The sequence below is a fragment of the Euprymna scolopes genome, chromosome 9, assembly GCF_053919585.1.
Source record: "Euprymna scolopes isolate OS-2025 chromosome 9, ASM5391958v1, whole genome shotgun sequence".
Taxonomy (NCBI): domain Eukaryota; kingdom Metazoa; phylum Mollusca; class Cephalopoda; order Sepiida; family Sepiolidae; genus Euprymna; species Euprymna scolopes.
The window spans coordinates 130,983,725-131,006,964 of NC_136490.1; the positions used below are offsets into that span (position 1 = coordinate 130,983,725).

The 23,240-nt window shown below is 36.0% G+C and overlaps 2 protein-coding genes across 5 annotated transcripts in view; one reads left to right on the plus strand and one right to left on the minus strand.

Annotated features, from left to right (window-relative positions):
* The window catches only part of LOC145284835 (xylulose kinase-like), a 225,628-nt gene extending 214,809 nt beyond the window's left edge, over positions 1-10,819 (plus strand). For all 4 annotated transcript variants that reach the window (XM_080133812.1, XM_080133813.1, XM_080133811.1 and 1 more), the window contains 3 exons: positions 2,803-2,890; positions 6,373-6,461; positions 10,287-10,819. In XM_080133812.1, the coding sequence (XP_079989938.1) occupies positions 2,803-2,890; positions 6,373-6,461; positions 10,287-10,361 (252 nt within the window). In that variant the 3' untranslated portion in view covers positions 10,362-10,819. The remainder of the gene's footprint in view (positions 1-2,802; positions 2,891-6,372; positions 6,462-10,286) is intronic.
* Positions 10,820-18,000: 7,181 nt separating this feature from the next.
* LOC145284839 (poly(A) RNA polymerase GLD2-like) overlaps positions 18,001-23,240 on the minus strand; it is a 54,018-nt gene continuing 48,778 nt past the window's right edge. The window contains exon 13 of the mRNA XM_080133819.1: positions 18,001-18,801. Coding sequence (XP_079989945.1) covers positions 18,662-18,801 — 140 coding nt within the window. The 3' untranslated portion in view covers positions 18,001-18,661. The remainder of the gene's footprint in view (positions 18,802-23,240) is intronic.

Below are 23,240 nucleotides of genomic sequence, written 5' to 3' on the forward strand. Positions count from 1 at the left end.
ATATAAAAATAATTTTATAAAATCAACAGTAGATTCTCTACAGTGCAATGTAGACTACAAAGTATTGTGGACTAAGTCACTGTGGGCGAGGCATATGAAGCTGGTGCATTGCAATGCGTCCTCAACTAGAGAAGACAATCAATCGATTTGATTGGAAAATAGGTGATTTCACCGATTTTTATGACAATATAAACAGCGGAGTGTGAAACATTTGTTGATCATCATTCAATCCCGGGCAACGTTGAGTCTCCCTGGTAGTAATTAAATATATATATATATATATATATATATATATATATTATTTTTCATTTACCATATATAGTATTTCAGGTGGGGCTTTGTCCATAGAAATTGGATAAACAACTCATATAGATATGTACCTATCTACATGCATATACATACACTTAGACATATGAGGGGAGTTCAATAAATAATACCCTTGACCCACTTTCATTTGTCTGAGCTAGCTGAAATTTTGCATATGCAATGATTTATATCTCTATGAGTTATGTTGCAAATTACAGCTCTTCACTAATTGTGGTTTCTGATTTACATGTCTTTGAACTGAGTCAGATATGAAATGGAGCCTGTTTAATGTTGAACAGTGATATTTACTAGCGGGACCTGTGGAAATTCCACAGGGGACTAATTCATATGTAATATATTGATGTTGGCGTTCAGTAGATGTTCAGTGTAAATGGAGATGCTTTGAGATTATTGTAGCTTTTTTGTTAAAACTGCAAAAGTAATTATCTAAGCTAGCACGAACGCTCGGTAAAGCCCGATCGTAAAGTATGCTTAAATATGATATTTTAATTCTTGCAGATTTCGTATATATTATTACAGAGTTAATGTTCTATTGATTTTTATATATTATAAAGTTGCGATTTCAAAAATAAAAAAAAATATCCGGTTTTTGTGTTTGAAAGGATGCATACCACAGGAGACTTTTGATGAAATGAAAGAAATGTATGATAATGATGCCCTATCATATGACCCTGTAAAAGGCTGGCATGGTGAATTTAAACATGGCTGGAAATCTGTAAAAACAGCTCCCAGACCTGGTCATTGCTCTTCTGTCATTGATGAGGCATCTGTCAGAGAAGATGAAGCTGTCATTTTGGAAGATTGACACATGGCACAAATGGCCCAAGAAGTCAAGATTATTACAAGGTCTGTGCAAACTGTCATTCATGAGCATTTGCACATGTAAAAGGTGTCTGCCAGATGGATTCACAGGTTGCTGAAACTTTTCCAGAAGCAAGAACTTGAGGATAAATTAGGAAATTTGTCAAGATGAGTCAAAGTTTTTCAAAAAACTGATTACATAGGGTGAAACCTAGGTCTATCAATAAGAAAGCAAGGGTGCAGCCAACCAATGACAAAGTCTTGCTCAGTCTTCTGAACCAGGATGGAGTAGAGATGACAGATTTCCTAGCAAAGGGTATCACAATTACAAGAGCCTATTATGCTTCATTTTTGAGAAAATTAAAAGATGACATCAAAAGGAAGGGGTGGAACAAGATCAACAAAGTTATCCTCCTCCTGCAAAACAACACTGTGATCTACAATGCAAATGTCACTAAATCAGAAGCACAGGCATGTGGCTATGAAATCCTATCGCATCCCCCCTATTCTTTACTAGTTGGTTAGATCCAATAAAGGGATGACTGGACATGATTTTATGTGGTTCCTAATAATTAGAAGCTTTAGTCTTTATTGAGATCCATGTTTTTGTGACCAATAGTATTACACTTAGTATATATATATATATATATATATATATATATATATATATATAAGAATAACAGTATAGTTACATCCCAAGATTCAAATATTTATTTTTCATGTGTAACAAATCTTTCAGCATATTAAAATTTCGGAACAATTTTAATAGATTTCTTTCATTATGCAGAAACAGACGGTTATTATTATGTCAATACCATCTCTTTTCATGCATATACTCTTCAGAAAAATACGAACAAAGATGGCTACTGGAACACACATGATGTTTAGTCTTTTATGAAGATCTTTTTCTTACAGCATTATATTGTCATGCATTTTTTTCTATCTAAGCAAAGAATTTCTAATTTTTCTGAAGAGTATATGCACGAACAGAGATGGAAGAGATAATAAGTCTATGCATAATGAAATGGATCTGTAAAAACTTCACCGAAATTTTTTCACATACTTTGCATGAAAAATATTTGGATCTTGGAATGTTACTATGTCGTTATCCTTTTATATATGCTCTGTTGTTCTATTTGACATACATCAAGCTTCTAAACAAAAAGGCCCTGTCGGTGGGGCATTAGAATACGCCGACTGCCCCCCCCCCTGCAGAGGGTAAAAGTCCCTCAATGGGGGTCCTGGATATGACCTTAAACTATATCCAGTGGTGAGGCCCCAGCTTGTGGGCTTTGGGGAGTGTGGAGCCACCCTTTAATTACCATTGCTCCCAGGTCCACTCTGACCCGGAGTGGTAGTACCTGTTAGGGTCCCAACTATAGGTTAAATAGAAACCGCCGTGAAAACAACAAATATATTCTATTAAAAAAATTTTTCTTCAAAATCTTTGGATTCGGCATTAAATAACCCGAAAAGGGTTGATATGCCGTAAAACAAAAACAACCAACCAACCAACTAAACAAAAAGGATTGGTATACACAAAGAGTGAAATATAATGGAAAAAATATTTTACCAATTACCAACAATAGAATAAAAATTGTCTTCGAGAAAAATGTATTTGTTGTTTGTTCTTAAATTTCTCCAGTTCATTGATGTGTGTTTCTTTCCTTTCAGATAATGTCTGACATCTTAAATGCTCCCGTTTATACCCAAGATGTTGCCAACTCAGCCAGTTTAGGAGCTGCTTATCAAGCTGCAAGAGGTATGACTTGATTTATTTATTATTTTATCGACATTTGAAGATGTTCTGAATATTGTTTTAAGTTGAGAGCCAGGATACCAAACTAGAGCTCTCTACATTTTTTATAGCCAGTTTAATATTCTTGTAATTAATTATTATGAAATATTAGACGTACTTGTGATCTGTTTAATCTGAATGAATTTACCACTATTTATTCTAGTTTGATTTCATTTCAGAAATTTGTAATTGTAAGTCACCTGATATCCTGTTATAAGGGATAAGCTGAATATCAAATGTAGTAGCAAGTCTTGGGAACATATACCAAAAAAAACGTGTGGCTATGAAATCCTATCCCGTCTCCCCTACTCTCCTAACCTTGCACATCTGACTTTCATTAACAACCTCCCTGATAATATTGTGTATAAGATGGGTATATTTGCTGATGATACAACGCTCTATAACATGCACAAGGGAAGAACAGATGTATACAAATCCAAGACAATGGTAGAATCCTTAGAAAATAACCTCCAGACAATAGTGGAATCGGGCTGTAAATGGATGGTAACATTTAATGCTAGTAAGACTAAGCTGCTCTTCTTTAACAATTACACACAACCGTACTTCACAACCACCGATATCCATGACAAATAACACCCTACCTAAGAATTCTTCCTTCAAACTTCTCGGCTTAACATTCACAGGCAATATGAACTAGAACAAATACATTAAGGCCATTGCGAAGGCTTCTGCAAAGAAGGTAGGTTCCCTCTATCATGCTAGAAGACTACTCACACCTGAGAGTATCCTGTACCTCTACAAAGCCCTCATTCACACATCTGGGTTGGTGCATCTACCGCTAGTCTCTCCTTCTTTGACAGCGTCCAAAGAAGAGTCTCCACTCTAATAGGTCCCAATGTTGCATCACTGTGCCTGTTTTACAAGCATTTTAATGGAATGCACTCTGACGAACTCATTGCACTTGTGCCCCACTCGACGTACATACACTCGACTAGCCCACTTAGCAACAAAATCACACCCCTTCACTGTTCAGATCCCGAAATGCAAGAAAGCTTTCTACTCTAATAGTTTCTCCTTGCAAACAGTTAGACCTTGGAATTCCCTCCCTGCTGCCTGCTTCCCTAACTATGCTGATATACAGAAGTTTAAATGTAATGTAAACCAAAATATTGTTCATCTTCCCTAAGCATGATCTCAAATAGTAGCCCCTTATGTCCAAGTGGCGATATGCTTTGTTTGGAGTGAAAGTGAGTAAAATAATTTTAAAAAACTCTTCCAAAAAATTCCAAAACAATATAGAGAAACAAACTGAGAATGACAACGGCTTCTAAGGACACCAGTGGGTTATTTCCCCTGGTTAGATTAATGAAAAGATATTTGAGTTCACCATGGCTTTACATTTAGTATATATATGTTTTTTTATTGCAGAGTAGTAGTGAAATTAACATATATATTTATTAACAGTAACTAAGGAGAATAATCCACTAGTGTTTGTAGAAACCAGTTATAATGATAGTGAGTTGATTTTCTGAATTTATGACACAAAGTAGAAATGCAGCATTACGAAATATCAACTAGACAACCACCATTTTGAATCAACAAGACAACGCACAATTGTTTGAGATCGAAACATACTAAACATACTTGTGACTACTGTTATGATTTATAACTTATTTATAATCATAACTATTTATTTTTATTTGATTTTATTTGAAAATTCATAAATTTCGAAATAGCATATAGAAACCAGTATCTTCCTAAACTGTATCTGGTCAGATGCAATTTGAACTTTGCACAAAACATCACAACTCATGACTTCTTGCTCTACGTATCATATGTGTTGGACTTGTTTTTATTTATTCATGTTTTAAAGAGAAGAAAACTCTTATTCCAAGCTCGTTTGTCCTGAAAGGCAGTCTAAACAACCCTGAAAGAAAATTCGGAGTGGAGCCCCATAAGTTTTTACTTTGACCAAACACTGACAAGTTTCTAGCAACTCCTGCACTTGGAACAATCTCCAGTCGTCCTGACAATGTCTTGAGAAAATGTGGATAATGCTGCGCAAGTTCTTTTCACTTTAAACTAATTCATGTGCAAGTTGTGATATTGCAGAAGTTGTGGGTCAACTAGCCATCTTCATACTCACAGAACAATTGCATGATTACGGTCATCTTCACAAGCGATAGGCGAACATCATCTGGCCAGGGGAACAGGAGATATGAGTCTCTCAGAGATTGACCATGTAGTGCTGTCCATCAACATCATGCCACTATTGTGAGCACTGGGCAATATCTGATGAGCTCATAGAATCAACATCAAGATGATGCATCAACATAGAGAAACACGAGTCAACAGCATAACTTCCATCATGAAACTGTTAAAATGTTTTGGACAAGACTGTCTTACAAATGAGACAGAATTACAAAACAAGCCTGTTGCGGAAATAACCCAAAATGGTCACCAAAAATACACTCTCGTAAGGCATTCTATTGCAAAAACTGGAAGGATGTGCCAATCAAAAAGCATGCCAAGTATTTTCTGGATGAATTCACCCAAGACTATATAGATAAGGAAGTCTCTATAGATTGGCTAAAAAACTCCACTGTGATTAGATGTTATTGATTGTCCAAGGTTTGATGACTAATGCTTTTAAGATGATGCAAAAACAGAGAGTGTGAGCCACCTGACATTCAGTTATAAGGTTCTGCTGAGGGACAATGCAATGTAATGGAATGTGCAAATATCTCCACTAGATCATCTGTAAAAAGTTGAATATCGAATGTAGCAGCAAGTCCTTGGAACATATACCAGAAAAAAACAGTTGGAAATAAGTCATACACCATCCACTATGGCTAGGCAATCCCCACATATACGTACCTAGAAAATAGAGCTATTAAACCTGACTTAGTGATATGGAACAAGAAAAAAGAAGCAACCTTAGTAGAAGTTTGTGTCTCCAATGATGCTGGGTTAAACAAGGCTGAGAAGGAAAAGATAACAAAATACCAAGTTATTATGTACAACATGAAAAGAAACTGGAATCTTAGGAAGATCTTCATCATTCCAGTAATTATAGGAGCAACTGGACTCATGAACAAAAATTTTTAAAACTACTTGGCAAATATACCCAGTGAACCAAGTGCAAAAACATTCAACTGCACTTAAATGGGTGGTTAGAATCTTAAAAAAGATCTATCAGTTGGAATATATGAGATAGCGGGTGAATTTCTGGCATTTAAGAGGATGCCCCGTGTGTCAGAAGCAGAGATATATCATTGAATTATTGGCAAAAGTGCATTGAGAATGATGGTGACTGTGTAGAAAAATAAATTATGGGGTGCAAAATGGCCACTCATTTTAATGGTAGTACTCCCATCTTCATAACTCTTCAAATTTTTTATTAAAAAAAAAAAAAAAAAAGAAATAGGTTTCACTTTTGGAATAACGCTCATAATATACTAAAAGTGACATTTTATCTTTTTCAGGATTGATAGGAGACTTGGAGTTTGAAAAACTGCTGGAAAACCTTTCACCTATGACTCAAGTTGCAGAACCTGATCCCACCCTGAAACAAGTAATTTTTTTTTGTCTCTCAAATGATTTTGTTTCATTTGAAAATGATTTCAGAAAAGAGATTTGAATTATGTCTGAAAAACTCAGTTCAATAGCGATCTATCCTTGGACCTCTGCTGTTCCTGATATTCATAAATGACCTCCCCGACAAAATTGCCTCTGAGATGGGTATATATGCTGATGACACCACACTCTATAGCAGGCATGACAGGAAAACAAATGAACATATATCTAAAGTAATGGCAGAAACACTAGAGGATGACCTCCAATCAGTAGTGGAATGGGGACAAAAATGGATGGTCACGTTCAATGCCGCCAAGACTAAACTGGTTTCATTCAATAATTACAAGAAACCTTCTCTACCACCTATAGCAATGGCCAACGACTCTTTATCTGAGAGTACGTCTTTCAAGCTCCTTGGCCTAACGTTCACAGGAAACATGAGTTGGAACAATTACATCGAGGGCATTGCCAGGGCTGCTGTGAGGAAGGTGGGCTCTCTCTACCGTGCTAGAAAACTTCTAACACTCGAAAGTATCCTATATCTCTATAAGGTCACCATTCGCCCATGTATGGAGTATTGCTGTCATATTTGGGCTGGTGTATTGGCTACTAGTCTCTCGCTCCTTGACAGGGTTCAAAAGAGAGTTGCAAATCTGATAGGCCCTAAACTGGCATCTAAGCTTCAGCCTCTGTCCCATCGTCGAAACGTTGCATCCCTCTGCCTGTTCTACAAGTATTTTAATGGTGAATGATCTGATGAACTGCAAGCACTTGTGCCCCCACGACGTGAACACCCTCGACAGACCCGACAAGCTGCAAAATCCCACCCCCACACTGTAGAGATCCCTAGATGTAAAAGATCTTTCTACTCCAGTAGTTTCTTCCCCAGAACTGCTAGACTTTGGAATTCCATTCCAGGTCACTGCTTCCCCAACTGTACTGACATGCATAAGTTCAAGTGCAACGTGAACTAACATCTTGCTGCCCAAATCCCTACATAGTACCCCAGTAGATGTTTCCCCTGATAGTAGCCCTCTACACCAAAGTGGCAATGTGCCTTGTTTGGGGTGAAAATGTAATAAAAAAAAAAAAAAAAGATAAAAATCTCATTAAATAGCATAATCTTCTTAGAATGATTCACAACATGAAGTGACGACCTGGGTATACTGAATTTGTATCCAGACGGTTCCATAGCCCTACTTCCAACCTTTATGTAGCCCCTCTTGCAAGAATACCAACGATAGAAGTGAGCTGATTAACTTGTAGTGCGGTGCATGTATAGAACTCAGTAATCTGAAAATATACATTTGTTTTCACTCCTCCATAAAGATTTAAGTATTCTTCAAATTTATTTTCCGTTTCATTAATTAAAAGAAATGTTTTATTGGAATCTATACGACATTCATAGTTTGGACTGTAAGTAAACCCATTTGGGATCACGTAAGTTGGCCTTTATAAACTCAATTCCCTATTTTTTCCTTTTAATTTCAATATTATGCTTAACTTACTTGTTGTAGACAATTGTTTCCCATGATTGAAAATCCAAACAACTTGTTGACAGAACATTTCTTCACATTAGACATGTTTCACAGATGTACAAGTTCGCAAACCATTTTTCTCTGTATTTACCTTTAACTGCAAGTATTTACCAGATAAATTAATAAATTTGTGCAAGTCTATACATATTGCATTATAGTCTTATTCATTCTAGGAACATTGAATACAACTGAAGAATTTTAAACATGAGCTAACAAATTAGACATGATGATAAACAATCTTTTTTATCATAGTAGAATTTTAATTAAAAATAAAAATCAGTTTTATCGTATTTTGCTGATCTGCTATTGATATAAAACGTGGAAATGAGCCAAAGCAAGGGAAGATAATACAGGCTGTTACTTAACCAAATAATAGTGAAGGGTTGATCAGCTAAATACGATGAAACTGATTTTTATTTTTAACAAAAATTGTACTAGATAATTTTTGGTGAGGATACTTATTTTTGCATGTTAATACTTGTGCTCAATACTATACAAGCACTAGTTATAGTTAGCTTACGTACTTCCTAACTTCCGACATAGCACTACCAGGAGCGGTGACAAGGCAAATCAATTCCTCCACTTTTTTCTCTCATGCCTATATCTCTCCTGTGAATGTACTCTTTTCTTTTATTACATTTTTCCGATCTTTTTATTCATTTATTAATCATTGAAAAATTAATTAAGAATTATTGAAATTAGTTTTACTTTTTTAACGAATTATAGAAAACACTTTTTAAAATCTTTTAAAACAATTTTGGGTATTGGACACGTTTCTTTTATGATGTTTGAAATTTTGTTATTTTGATTTCAATGATTTCGTTTTTTATTTTCATAGACAACTTATTTTTAAAATTAAAAGAAAAACTTTTTATAATTTCATAAACATGTATTCTTATAAAATTTCAAATAAAATAAAACCTTTTATTTTTTAATTTTGTTATTAAAAGTGCAAATAAAGACTAAGTGTGTTATTTTTATCTGTAAAATTTAAAAAATTTTTTATTGTACGTATATTTTTCAAAAATGTACTTATCTTATATTTTATTTCAATGAATCACTTCACAATAGAAATACTGAAGAATAATAAAAGTGGAGGAACTGATTTGCCTTGTCACCACTTCCGTTAGCAGCCATGCCGGAAGTTGAGAAATACATTAGCTGACTATAACCCCCATTCTTTATATCTTGTTAAAGTAAAATAGTTTAATTAATACGGAGTGAAACCATAAATTTGTTGCCCTAAAGAAAACAACACTACAGCTTTATTTTAAGAATTTTATTGAAATAATCAATTCAGGTAACTTGATTATGTAGTAGAGCTGACATCTATTCAATGTAGCCACCTTTAGCCTCAATCACCGTCTCAATATGGGTTCAGAACTGAGAGCATGCTTTTTCCACAAGCACCGGTGGGAGCTCAGTGAAAACTCAGTGGATGGCGGCGATTAGGCTGGCTTTGATGTTGTGGGAGGTCATGTTGGTGTTCTCAACATATGACCAAATGAAGTAGTCCAGCGGGTTCAGGTCAGGGAAGGAGGGGGCAAGTGAGAGAAGGGTACAAAGTCATAGTACTCCTTCTGAAGCCAAGCCAGGGTCTCTTTGGACTTGTGGGCCGGTGCCAAGTCCTGCTACCACACCCAGGATCTATCAGCGACCATCTGATTGTACCAGGGGATCACTACAGTCTCCAGCACATCCAAGTACACTTTGGTGTTGGCTTTCAAGCCGACTCTGACGATGTGAGGTGGCATGAAGTGGCTCTCACTTGAAACCACACCAAAGACCATAACCGTGGCTGGAAACTTAGTTGAGCTGTGCCCTCAAGCGTTGAATCGTCCGGATTTTCTTTTTGAGGGTGCTGGTAATGGTCCTGTTGTCATAACTTGAATCAGTAGAGAGCATAAGTTGAATAAATGACAGAACACTCCAATCTGGGATTTGTACACAACTGGCCAACTAGTAGATGGTCTGCAACAAAGAAAACAGGTTTTCATCAAATGGAGATGGAATCATGTCTTTTCTAGAGCGACAATTTTATCGTTCCTCACTGTATACACGCTTGCTGTTCTTTTTATTTGAAAGCTGTCACTCCAATACAACTTTTGGTACTTATCTTTGAGTATATATTCTTTTTTTCCCTGGTGCAAAAATTGAACTTTTTTCCTGCGATAAAACCTCCCCACAATTCCTCTGTTAAACAAATCAAAAGAGAGCCTATAAATGTTTAAAGTCAAATAAAATATTTTGTTTTATAATAAAGTGATATTTATTTTTTTCTTCAGATGTACACTCAACTTTGTGCTCGATACAAGACGTTGGAGAAGAAAATTGATGAAAACATGAAAGATAATCTTTAACTGAAAACAAATTCTCAGCTACAAATTTGGATGATGAATTTGCCAGAAAATAAGAAAAACATTTTTTTTATTATTATTTTATTCTAATCCAAAACATCTTTTACTTATTTTATAATTAAAATAACAATTTTTCCCCCAATCATTGAAAAATAATTCACCCCTAACTCTAACTTTTTTTTTCAATCATTAAGAAAAAAATCTGCTGAAAATGCAATAAATTCATTAAAATAAACGTAATTTGATTTTATATTTTGATTGCAACTTGGAACAAATAAAAAAAAATTATATTCTGAGAAAACTTTTCTCATTCTCATCAAAAAGATCTTTTACTTATATTTAGAATTAAAACAACTATTTTTCCCCAATCATTAAGAAAGAAATCTGATGAATAAATCGAGGATAATAAATGTAATTTCATTTTATATTTTGAAACAAATAAAACAATGAAATTCCGGAAATATTTTATTTATTTATTTTTTTTTATTAATGCACAATTTTGGGATTCCAGTCAGTTTTATTTCTACGGATTGAAAAATATATTTTTTCAGATGCTTTATGGAGGGTCTGTAGTTGGGTGCTGGTTTTAAACAAGCTCCATAAATAACTTGATTTTGCTTTGATGGGAAACGTGTAGGCATCTTAAAAATGAAGTAACATACAATTAAATGAGATGTTACTAAATGATATTTTGAGCTTTTATATCAGAGATTGAGGGAAACTGAAGCTCAGAGGGATCTGAGGCACGATGGAATAATTTTTTACTCTAATCTTTCCAAAGAATAATGTATAAATGAGGTTCCTCTCAGTCATTTTGAGATAAAAATTTGAAATAATCTTTGTCGATGGATAATAAAATTCAACTGCAGGGTATTTGAAAAAGCATATATTATTCTTTTTCAAATACCATGCAGTTGAATTTTATTATTTTGATTTTTCCTCTTAAAAAAAAATCTTATAAAATAAAATCATGATTATACAGAATCTCCATCAAATTGCACTGATGGCAAATGAAATCATTTTTTTTTTTTTAAATTAATAAAAGGTAGAAACTGCGAAACGCATCTTACCTTTATATACGAGGGTCATTCCAAAAGAAAAATCTCTTTTTTTTTTTTTAACTCAAGAAGTTAATGAGCTATGAAGACAGGAGTTGTACCATTAAAACGAGCAACCTTTTATGCTCTAAAAATTATATTTTACATAGTCACCACCATTCTCAATGCACTTTTGTCAGGAATTCAATAATGCATCTCTGCTTCTGACACACGTCCTTGATAGGGGATGCTTTCTTAGCGTCTCACACCGTCAATATCTGTAATAAAGAGATGAAACTTTCAGGTCGTTAATGTCAGTCAACATAATACAATTTCCTGTGATCCATTTATGCAGAATAAGAAATAGGAGGCATTACTTTTGGAACACTCCTTGCATATTAATATGTGTCAGTTTGTGTCTATCCGTCACACTTCTGCATTGTATTACCTTCTATATATAAACTAGCGGGCGGTACCCGGCGTTGCCCAGGTGTTTGGAGGTGTGTGTAGTTTTGGGTAAAACAAAACTCCAGAGGAGGGGGGTAAAATAAACAAAAAAGTTTTGGTAGGGTAAGTATGAGGATCGAATCCGAACCCTTGAGGCGAAGTTGGAAATTAAAGTGTGAAAAAAAACGTGCGACGTTAATCATTGGGCCACCACAAAATACTAACGGAAACACATTTGAATTTATTTATTTAAGTATTAAAAACAGAATTGACATGAGGTCAAATAGAAGTAGCAGAGTTAACTTTTATGATGATGTAGATGTTGGGGAGGGGGAAACCAGCTCCCCATTGTCCAGATTGAATACTAATTGTCTGATATAAGGAATTTGGCCCCACATTGATCAAAGCTGATTGCTTTCTGGACATTTCGGCAAAAGCCGAGAACACGACCCGTTTGAATTTAGTTTCACTGTATTTATACTAAAAAGCAGGACAAACAGGGGACAGAGCGAAATAGCGCGAATCTCATAAAAGTCAACGTAAATAAATCTGGAGGCAACCCGCATTCCCAAATCCTAGATATTATTATTTAGGGGCTATATAAACAGTTCTAAGCGACAGTAACCCCCCCCCCCGCCCGGGAGCGTCGACGAAAAAAGCCTTTTCAAGACATACATAAAATGATCATACACATTTTGCCTTTTATATATATATAGAAGATTACATTTATATACACACAAAACAATGCTTCAAGCAAACTACACTAACCTTATATAAAAAGTCAAAAATTAAATAATTTAAAATATTTCGTATGGGAAAGATTGGATTGAGATAAATCTTTTATAAGTATTTATTTTCAAATTTAATCATTAGGTTGATAAACTATAACATTAGTGTACACCCGCCATCAAAAATGATAAAAGAAAAAAGAATTATGCTTTGCTATTATTCACATATACAGCATAATCATATTGACACATATGTTCTCATTAGATCACCAAAGTTAAGCAATGTTGAGCCTGGTCAGTACTACATTGGTGACTATTTGGAAACACCAAACATGCATATAGGAGGACATCATCATCTCCCCTGATGGAGATATACATGCGACTTAGGACTGCTTGTAAATTCCATATTCCCGTGAAACATCCTTTTTTCGGAGAAAGCTGGTTCAACCCTAGGGTGAGTGCCACTTAGGTACCGGAGGTGGGTAGTGTTCACATTAATTGATATTCATATGAAATCAGAATTATTTCATTTTTCAGATGTAAATTATTATTGTCATTATGATGACCTACAGAATAAAAAAACACCTACTATCAACTTTTTTATTTAGAGCAGAAGATTTCATTCTGAATTCACTTCAAGTAGCAGAGGCTTGTCTGACTTCTTTTTTGCTTTCTTTCACCACTTAAAATGGTTTCATCCAGAGATTAGAAAAAGGCATATTTTTTTTTTTTTTCTTGCTAACTTTTGTGTGATGGGACAGATACATATCTATTTATATAAAAACTAACCTGGGTGATCGGCGTTGCCCGAGTGTTTGGAGATGTGTGTTGAGCAAAAGAAAAAAAAAAAAAAAAGTGATAGTAGGCTCGAACCCATATCCTGAAGGATGAAAAGAATGTGACCCCCCCCCCCAAAAAAAGACGAGACGTCTTTGCTATTGCACCCATCGCCAAACTGAAAGTGACGTGTGTTTAAATTAAGGCTAGTCAATCGAAAAGAAGAGATGACTATCAAAAATATCGGCTAAAAAAGCAACCCCTTTCTGAAGAAAGGTGCCCAGTTGAGGGTGAAGGAATTAATATTTTTAGCCAAGTTTTCGACATTTGTTGTCCAAAGGGTTGAGCTTCAAAACGATACCGATCTTGGGAAAATTCATCGCCTCTGTCGAAAGTTTAAGACAGACATACAAACATGCATACATACATACATTTAAACAGACAGGTGAAATTTATATTATAGATATACAAATAAATACACATTGGTCTTTATTGTAGAGTGGAGGATGAATCTTCAAAATTGCATTCATATACGAGTAAATACAAATTTTTCTGAATATTTACATCTACATGTAAACAAAATGGGGATTTATTTGAAAATGCAATTACACTATAGTAAAACATAATATTTGATATTTTAATGTATCAAGATTAGCAACATGTGGGTAGTGAACTTAAAATTGGCTAAAAACATTTCTTTATATATTATCTCTATAACTGCTAGTTTATGCCCCCTTTCTATTTGGGGCTTTCTCTTTCTCTCCGTCTCTGCCTCTATCTATGTGTCTCTCTCCCTCTTTGTACCCTTTACCATTATTCGCGTGAGAGGGATTTCCCAAAGACCATATGTATAAGGTAGGATAAGTGATAAGTTAACCCTATTTCCAAAGTGATTTCCCGGCCAATCCAACAATTAAAACCATTCGACAGTTCACCTACTTGACTTCATTTCCTGGTGATCAAATAAAACTCAAGTGGCATTTTTCCACAGATTCACAATCTTCATTTTATGATCCCAACTGAGGTCCAGCTTGTGTGTATGTGTGTGTGTGGGGAGGGGGTCATTTTGATTATCTACTAAGAAAACAGATTTATTCTTTTTATCATCATCACCATCACTTAGATTCAACAATATGAAATCTCCTAAACTTATGTTAAAAGGACCATCCAGGAGACTGCTCCGCAACAAGCAAGACAACCCAATGTTGTCCGGTCCTCAGTATGACCTCCTGCAAGACACTGTCGCAGAGGTATCGGTGTAAATTCCATTGAATGCTCCCTGTGCAAATTATGAGTCTGCACAAAGCCACTAGTAGTTGATTCCGATTATGTTTGTTGCAGATATGTGGATATTGCCCACCCAATCGATGGTCAAACTATCACGTGGAATTAGATGGCCCATCACTTAATTTTGAAGCTATCTACTATCTGGATGACATGTTGATGGTGATTTTAGATGCACTATCACTGCTTGGCATTGTGTTGCTTGAGGAAGGTTCAGAATGCAGCTGCCAATCTTTACATCTCGGCACATTTCCTTCAAGATTCGAAGCGAAGTTTTATTAGACTGTGTTCGCTCTACCATGCTGCATGATAGGGAAATGCTACTGATCTCTGATGGCTTTGATGAAATTATTGTGTCATGATCAGACAAATGTGAGACAGCAAAATGAAAAAAAAAAAGATCCTTTCAACTGCGCTTCATCGGAAAGTTGTTTTATTGGTGGAATTTTGGGTACCTTGTGCACTTGTCAACCCTAATGGTTTGGCTATATTCCGTATACCATTGTGACACCACGTGGCCCCACAGACAAGCCGCTGACCTCAAACACTGTTGTGCCTCTGTTCTCCATCTTTCATCATTCTGGCCATGTTGTTATATTCTCCACACTAGTAACCGTCGATGAAGAGAGCGTTCGCCCACAAGTATAAAAAAAAAAAAAATGCAGACTGAAACTTTACATTTACAGTTGGACTATAGGTGTGCGTGTCTCCAACTTCTACACTCTAGTCCACATGTACATCATCGGAGCCATGTCAGTCACTTCATCTTGATCTGCTAACGCTTTTCCAACCTGGCCCAAGCCATGATCGGTTTCCAACTTAAGTCAAAGTCATAAAAAAAATCTGCCTCACATTGTTGTTGGTCAATTGTAAGCTGACCATTGTCGTTCATAAATCGTTTCTACTGTTAAAAACACATCGACTGACACTTCCTAGTGTCAAAACTAATATCTATTGTTCAGTTCTTCACATGTGAATTTAAATCTACTCTTTTCTCTCTGTCTATATTAAGAACAAATTTCTGTCCATTGATAAATCTATTTCCTACTTTTTTCTTTAATGGCCACAAGTCAGCCATAGTATCACACTAGGACTTGCATCACCTCTAAAACACAAGAATACATAAAGCACTAAAGGATGTAGATCAAGGATGGGCTGGCCTAAGTGTGTAAGAAGTTATTTAACTGCTTGCGACATGACTAATATCAATCCTTTGGATCGAACCACATGGAGAAGAGGTGTGAGATTTTGATTGTTGTTGCCCACCTGCAAGTCTAGGACATTCACAGCATCTGGTTTCACATAAATAGGTAAATAGGATACGAGTATGTAAAGCAATATTTCTAATGACTGTTTAACATAAAATTGAACTATTAGACTTTTGCAAATGGAAATAATGAGTTTTAGTTGACCTAGAACTGTCCGTTTAATATTCAAGTACCACGATACACAAATAGAGTAAATTGTTTTTTTTTGGTCCAGAATTTCCCTATATTATAAAAAAAAAAAAAAAAAAAAAAAAATCTGCATGAGGTATGTACTCGTGACAAAACGAAAATATTACTAAAACTCATGTAAATTGATCAAGTTTTTTTTTTTTTTTACTCGGGAGTCACCACTTATTAAGGCCTGAAGGACATTTGAGGATAAGAGTTAATGAATGTAAGGTAGTAGTTTAATAATTGTTAATGGTGTAGATTGGGTAGAATTTGGATTATTTAAGGGGACGGCCCAACAAGAACTTGTTTAAATTGGACTTGAAGGTCACCATATTGTAATCAACTGGGCAGCAGGCAAATGGAAAGCTTTGTTCCTGGAATCTGCGTTTAGAATTAGGCACAAAGAGAATGGGGAAAATTGTTGATATGGTTGTAGCTAGTTGAGTGTTTTATTGTAAAAGTTTGGCAAGCGAGGAACCATAGATTAAAGCTCAGATGAACACTTGCCATGAAAATAACGATAAATCAGAGACAGGTTATTAAATAAGAAAATCAAGTATTATGCGCATCAGAGTAGTTTTGCTTGCCATTTTGAAAAAAAATCTCAAACAAAGGAGATAATTCAACACTATTCCAAAACTTGCAAGATTTGTGTTGTAATCTCTAGAAATTCCTATTAATCGTTTAAAAATAATTTTTTAAATAATGAAACTACTTGATCAATTTACATGATTTTTGTAACATGATATTTTCATTTTGTCACAGGTATGTACATCATACACATTGGTCTTTATACGTTTGTTTGTTTTTTATAAGAGGGGAAATTCTGGACGAGAACCTAAATTTAAAAAAAAAAAAAAAAAAAAACAAACAAAAATTATTTTACAAAAAATATTTACATTTTTATTTAGTTTATCTTTGACCTTTCCCAAAAAGAAAGGAAATTTTTGTGCATGCACACACACGCATACATACAAACACACACATTACAGTGTAGGAGTAGCAGCATGAGGAGGAGAAGGAGGAAGAGGAGGAGAAAAGGAAAATGGAGGAGAGTAAAAGAAAGAAAAAAAAAAGGGCAGAAGCTTTGATGGCAGCGGTATACAGCCTGTGTCCCTTTTTTGTTTTTAATACCCAAATGGTTTTGTTTTAGAGCATCTGAACTAGGTACCAGTTGCTATCAAGATACAAGAAAAATGATGACTAAGTCCATTCTGGACAATTTGAAACATAAGATTGATCTTGCTAATGTCATACCTGACATAAAAACTAACTTTGTTAACTAACTACCCCTCTTCCATTAAGAGAAGAGAAGAACTAGATGAATTGGAATTAAAGAAATCTAATGTCTTACCTGAAAAATCTTCGAGATTTTGGTCATAGTCAGCTAACATACTTCCTAACTTTTGGCATAGCGCTAATAGAAGCAGTGACAAGGCAACTCAGTTCCTTCACTTTTTTCTTGCTCGCCTATATCTCCCCTGGCATGAACATTTTTTTTTCAATTACGTTTTTCTTATATTTTAATACATTAACATATTTATTATATAAATTCAAATAAAAAACTTATATATATTTATAATTTTATAAACATATTTCTTATAAAATTTCAAATAAAAATATTTTTTAAATTTTGTTATTAAAAGTGCAAATAAAGACTAATTGTGTTATTTTTATCTGTATAATTAATTTTTATTGTATAACCTTTCCTCATGTTTTATTGTAATAAATCACTTCACAAGAAATACTGATTTGCCTTGTCACCGCTTCCGGTAGTGTCACGCTGAAAGTTAGGAAGCGCGTTAGCTGACTATAACAATAATTTTCATAGAATTGAGAAAAAACAAAGTAGAGAAAAAAAACAAAAAAACCCTTTTTGCATAAATTAAATTCTTTGGTCCAATCAAATAGCACTTTTTCTTTGGTTAAAGTGTGTGTGTGTGCAGGGGGGGGGGGGTGGAATACTTTCGCCTCTTTAAACTTTAATTCAAGCTAGAAATTACTTTCTAATCAACAGTTTAAAAGCTTCAAAATCATTTTTGAATTATGCATAGTAGCTGTTAAGTCATTTGCATTGCCATTTAAAAAAGTAATAACAAATTTAAATGGATATGGCACGATTAATTTGTAGTTAGAATGTGATTTTAAGACATTTAAAGTGCTGGAAGAAAGTCTAAAAGGCAAAGAAAAACAGCATATTTTGACGGCGCCACTATTGTATCATTGAACTAATTATTAAAAAAAACATTTTTGTATCTCCTCCATGTAAGTTTTTTTTCAATAGCGAAGAGGAATATTAATCAAATAAAGAGTATATACTTCATCCACCATCTATAGCAATTGAAAACTGTTGAACTGAACAGCAGAATGTTTTTTTTGTATTTTAAGCCCTTAGAAAGGAAAGAAACAGATCTTCCTGCCCCCTCAGAGTTTTGCCACCAACCCTCCTATCTGCCACTGGAATAATAAGGCCAAGCTTTTCTTGATGACTTCTCAACCTGAATGCAGCCTCTCTGCACATTTAGGTAAACAGGTGGGGATAGAGAGAGAGAGAGAGAATGGAAAAAAGAAACTGAGATGAAATCCAGTGTTCAGAATGGCCGACTCAGAATGTCAGTGACGTCTTTGCTCTTATCTAGTCTTCTGTAGCTGGTTTGAAACACACGATAGATCCGTGTGAAAGTGTCCTCATCAAAAACTGCACGTGCTGTATTGGAGAGGTCAAATGGCTCTGAAAGGAAAGGAAAATAAAAATAAAAAGATAAGCCCACTAGTCAGCAGGAAAAATAAAGTATTTCTTTGAAATAGTAATTGATATAAAATCAATGTTCGCAAATTACAAAGCTTTTTTTTTTAATACCACTTATCAAGGGCTGAAGCCCACTCAAGGGTAAAGGTTAATGAGTGTAAGGAGGTCACTAGGATAACAGCATAGTGATCAGTAATAGTGGAAATAGATTAGAATTTGCTTATATAAGGGGATGGCTCAACAAGAACTTGTTTACATTGAACTTAAATATGACCATGTTGTAATCAGTTGAAGTGAGTTTCACAGACAGGCAATTCAAGCTTTGTTCATGGAATTTGCATTTAGATTAAGGCACAGATAGAGTGGCAGAAATTATTGGTTGTGGTTGTAACTAGACGAGTGGTCTTTGAAAAACGCAACTGAAAACTACTTTTGCTCACATTAAAATTGAGAACAAACCTAAGATGTTTACGACGGAAATTCATGATAAAGCACTCAAGCATTCACAAAGTATTCAAATGAAACCATGTTTGGCAACCAATTTCAAAACAAATTTACAGCTACTACTATGACTAATAATCTTCAAATGCTTGAAAATGGCCAACAAAGTAGTAAAAAAAAAAAAAAAAAAAAAAAAAAAAAATCAGGACAAATGGAAATCAAGACATTGACATATTTGAAAAAATAAGACTTACCTAAATCAACAGTATTTAGTTTTCAGAATAAATGTACTAAAGAAAAATTAAGTAGGAGGGGTGATAAAAAAAAATGTAAAAAAAAAAAAAAAAAAATTGTTAAAAAAGCAAATGTTGGCAACATCATTTGAATAGTCCAAGTCAACAATGGAGCAATCACATTTGAGTTGGATGCCTATAAATCCATTATGTTTTGAACAAGGATTAAATTGATGATCTAGTTGAACATAATGGAGAAAGAAAAAAAAAAACATTGGCAAACGTTAGTCTGTTCATTGAAGAAATCAGATTCCTATCCAGACCTTTGTTAAGTATGTGAACAATAAGGCTTTCAGTGACTTGGTTCAAAAACGGGGGCCTGATGATCACTATCATACACTAGCTGTGTTATGAACACGAGCCTACAAAACTGGTCCTTACTCTAGACTAAAACATGACCTACTCTGGACTAAAAAAAAAAAACATGTTAGAGCTGATGATCGTTTTTAAACTCGAAATTCTTTTACCTAAGGCACATCCAAGTACCAGTTAAGACTTGCTTCATTCACAGGACAGACACACATGAAAGATGAAGAGTCTAATCCTTTTGGCCTTAATACGAACCTTCAAATGATGACGGAAGATTCATATAAGGTCGAAAGGAGCGAAGTCCTCAGATCCGTAGAAACACTCTCATACGTGCGTTCTAAATCACACGTCTCATAACAGCTAGCAACATCAAACACATTTCTTTTTTGAGCCTATCAGTTGTCGGCGCCCAATTGCTACAGACATTGATAAAAACTTGAGTAAGAGACAGTATGTTCAGCATGCGAACCATGAGACCTGTAACAGACTTAATCATCGCACCGCTTACAAATAGGCGAAACAGTCAAGCCAGCCGAGTGAAGCCTTTTACCGACACAGAGAGCATCTTGAATTACCAGCCAACCCAGGCACCCAAGGCCAGATTGAGTGAGGCTGCTCCTTCGTCAAAGGGAGCCATCAATAACATCCCTTACGAATCCCTTCACTAAAACTCGATATGATTTTGGGACAACAACAGAGCGTTAGAGAGGCTTTCCTCCACTCTTAAAAGGAACTTCAATGTGCAACGACACTTGCGATAGAAGGAGCACTCACCTCGGGGCAACCTATGTGCCCCCCCTCTCGGACAAGTGCACACTCCTCAAAGCCGGAATGGCTTTCTTAGTTGCCTCTTTCTAGAGGCCACCGTTTCCCTCACTTTGTGTGTACATCCAATCTAGATAGTAAAGTCGAAGCTTGTGGAGATGCATCTCCTCATTTGGCATACCCAGACCGCTTTCAGAAGGATGGAGATAACAGATATCGCGACAGACCGTAGGGGCTGTTCCAAGCCATAAGAAATTGAGGATATCCCTTTGCAAATATAGCAGAGTATCTGACGGGGTGGGAAGAACTGATAGACGGTAAATGAAGATTGGATAGATTTGAGAACTGCACACATCCGCTCTCTCCTTTAATGAAAGGTTTCTACTGATCCACAGAGCAGCTGTGGATCGTACTGCTTTCAGAACCTCTGACCAATTTTTCTCCAGCTGAAGGTCAGGACTGAACCAGACGCCGAGTATCTTGCAAGGCCCGTCACTCTAACTAAAGAGTCCTCCAAGCACCAATGTGCAAACCCGAAGACTTGTCGCAGTTAATTCCTCTCCTAATACCGTTTCATACAATCTGATTTCTACACCGACGACACTTATCTCAGCATTGCTCGTTACAAGCACTGTTACATCGTCGGCATAGGCAGAGTACTTCACCAGGGAATCCGTGCCTGGCAAAGTGATTCCAAGTAGGACCGGATTCACCTTTAGCCTGCATAGGAAAGGTTCAAGCGCAAGCACATAGAGCATCGGTGATAGTGGGCAACCATGACGAATAGAACGTGATAAGCTGAAGGGCCTCGATCTCTTCCCATTCACTTCTACCATCACTGTGGGGTTAGCATAGAGAAAATGAACCCACAAGCAAAGCACCGACAAAACAGCCCCGAGTACCAATGATCAACCCTATCGAAGGCTTTGGACTGATATAAATTGATCAGCGCGGCCTCAGTGTCAACTTTTTCTATCATCAAGCGTATCGTATGCAAGTTATCCTGGATTGTCCTGCCCTTCACGGCACAGGTTGCTCAGGGCTAATAAGACTAGCCAGGACAAGCTATTTGCAAGAATCTTGGCTAAAATCTTTAACTCAGCATTAAGCATCGTAAAGGGCCGATAGTTATCTAACCCATCCCCACCATCTTTGTTTTTGCGTACCAGCTTCACGACACCCATGGTAAAGTACTTATGGATTGAGCCGTTCCTAAACCATGAGGTTAAACGCCTCCAGTACACCCTCATTTGTAGTCACGGTACGCCCATCCGGCAGTGTGACACGTGTGATATGCAGATCAGCAGCTTGTCGGAGGTCCTCTGCACGCAGTTCAGCGGCCATGTTTGTTGCTTCCTGGGGCATTCTTTTTAACCTAGCTCTAATCACTAAAGCTTGGTGCTTCTTTTCAGTAAGGGAGGCAAGCTGAGCCTTAATTATATTAATGTTAGCACTACCCCCCCCCCTCCACCACCCAATCTAATCTAGCTTTAACTGCCCTGGATTCTAGATTGTGTCATTTGCTAAAACTGACAGAAAAAGACCTAATAGCTTCCTTAATTTTTACCCACCACTTATTCCCAATGATGGCTCCCGTCAATTCCCGCTTTAGGGTTAGTAATAACCAGTCATGGTAGCCCTCCATGTTGAACAATGACGTGTTAAGCTTCCAATAACTGGCTAATCTAGGCTTAGGTTTATCTAAGTTCACCCGAACAAGTCTGTGATCCGAGTAAACTATATTGTGAAAACTTAGACAATTCAAAATCCCTATGTCGACTCGCCTAACTAAGAACCGGTCGATATAACTCGAGAGTTGTATTGGACCAGAGCTACGTCTACCTGTCCAAGTCCACACTAAGTCACGAAGCTTTTCATTTCGGAATTTGTCGATAAGATCAAACTTATCCACAAATTCACGAAATAAAACAACATCCCGATCTGTTAGTAATCCTATACGGTAACCCAAATCGATCCAACTCGGGATACAGGACCACATTCCAGTCTCTCACTAAGATAACCATTACAGAAGTATTCATGAACTACTCAATTCGCTGAAAAAAGTCAGCCAATTCAACGTGGCTATTGCGAGCATAAACCTCAATAAAACAAAATGCCCTATCCTTTATGGTAACATCCAAAACCCACACTCTCCCTTCCGGATTCATGTAACGCAGGTCACACGACACATCTAAAGACCTTTTAACTAGACAAGAAACCCCTCTTGAGTGAGAATTAAAGTATGCTGAGTAAGCACAAAATGTCTTAGACATGACTGGAATAAAAACCGCAACTTTGCCAAAAACAATTTTTCTCCTAAGAAAGGTACGAAAATTATTTGCTATAATTGTGGGCGACCTAATCACAAGAGTTTCCAATGTAGTTACAAGACTTTCAAAGGAGACTCCATTAAAAAAGTGGAGAGCTCCGTTAGCGAACATACATTTTTATTTTCATGTACGTTTGATGCTTTAACAAAGAGTAACAATTTTCTTGTTTATTGTGGTGCAATGGCACATGTAATTATGAAGGAATCTGATTTTAGCAATTTTGATTCCAACTTTAAGCCTCAGAATCATTTTGTAGAACTAGCCGACGGCAGTTGAGTAAACG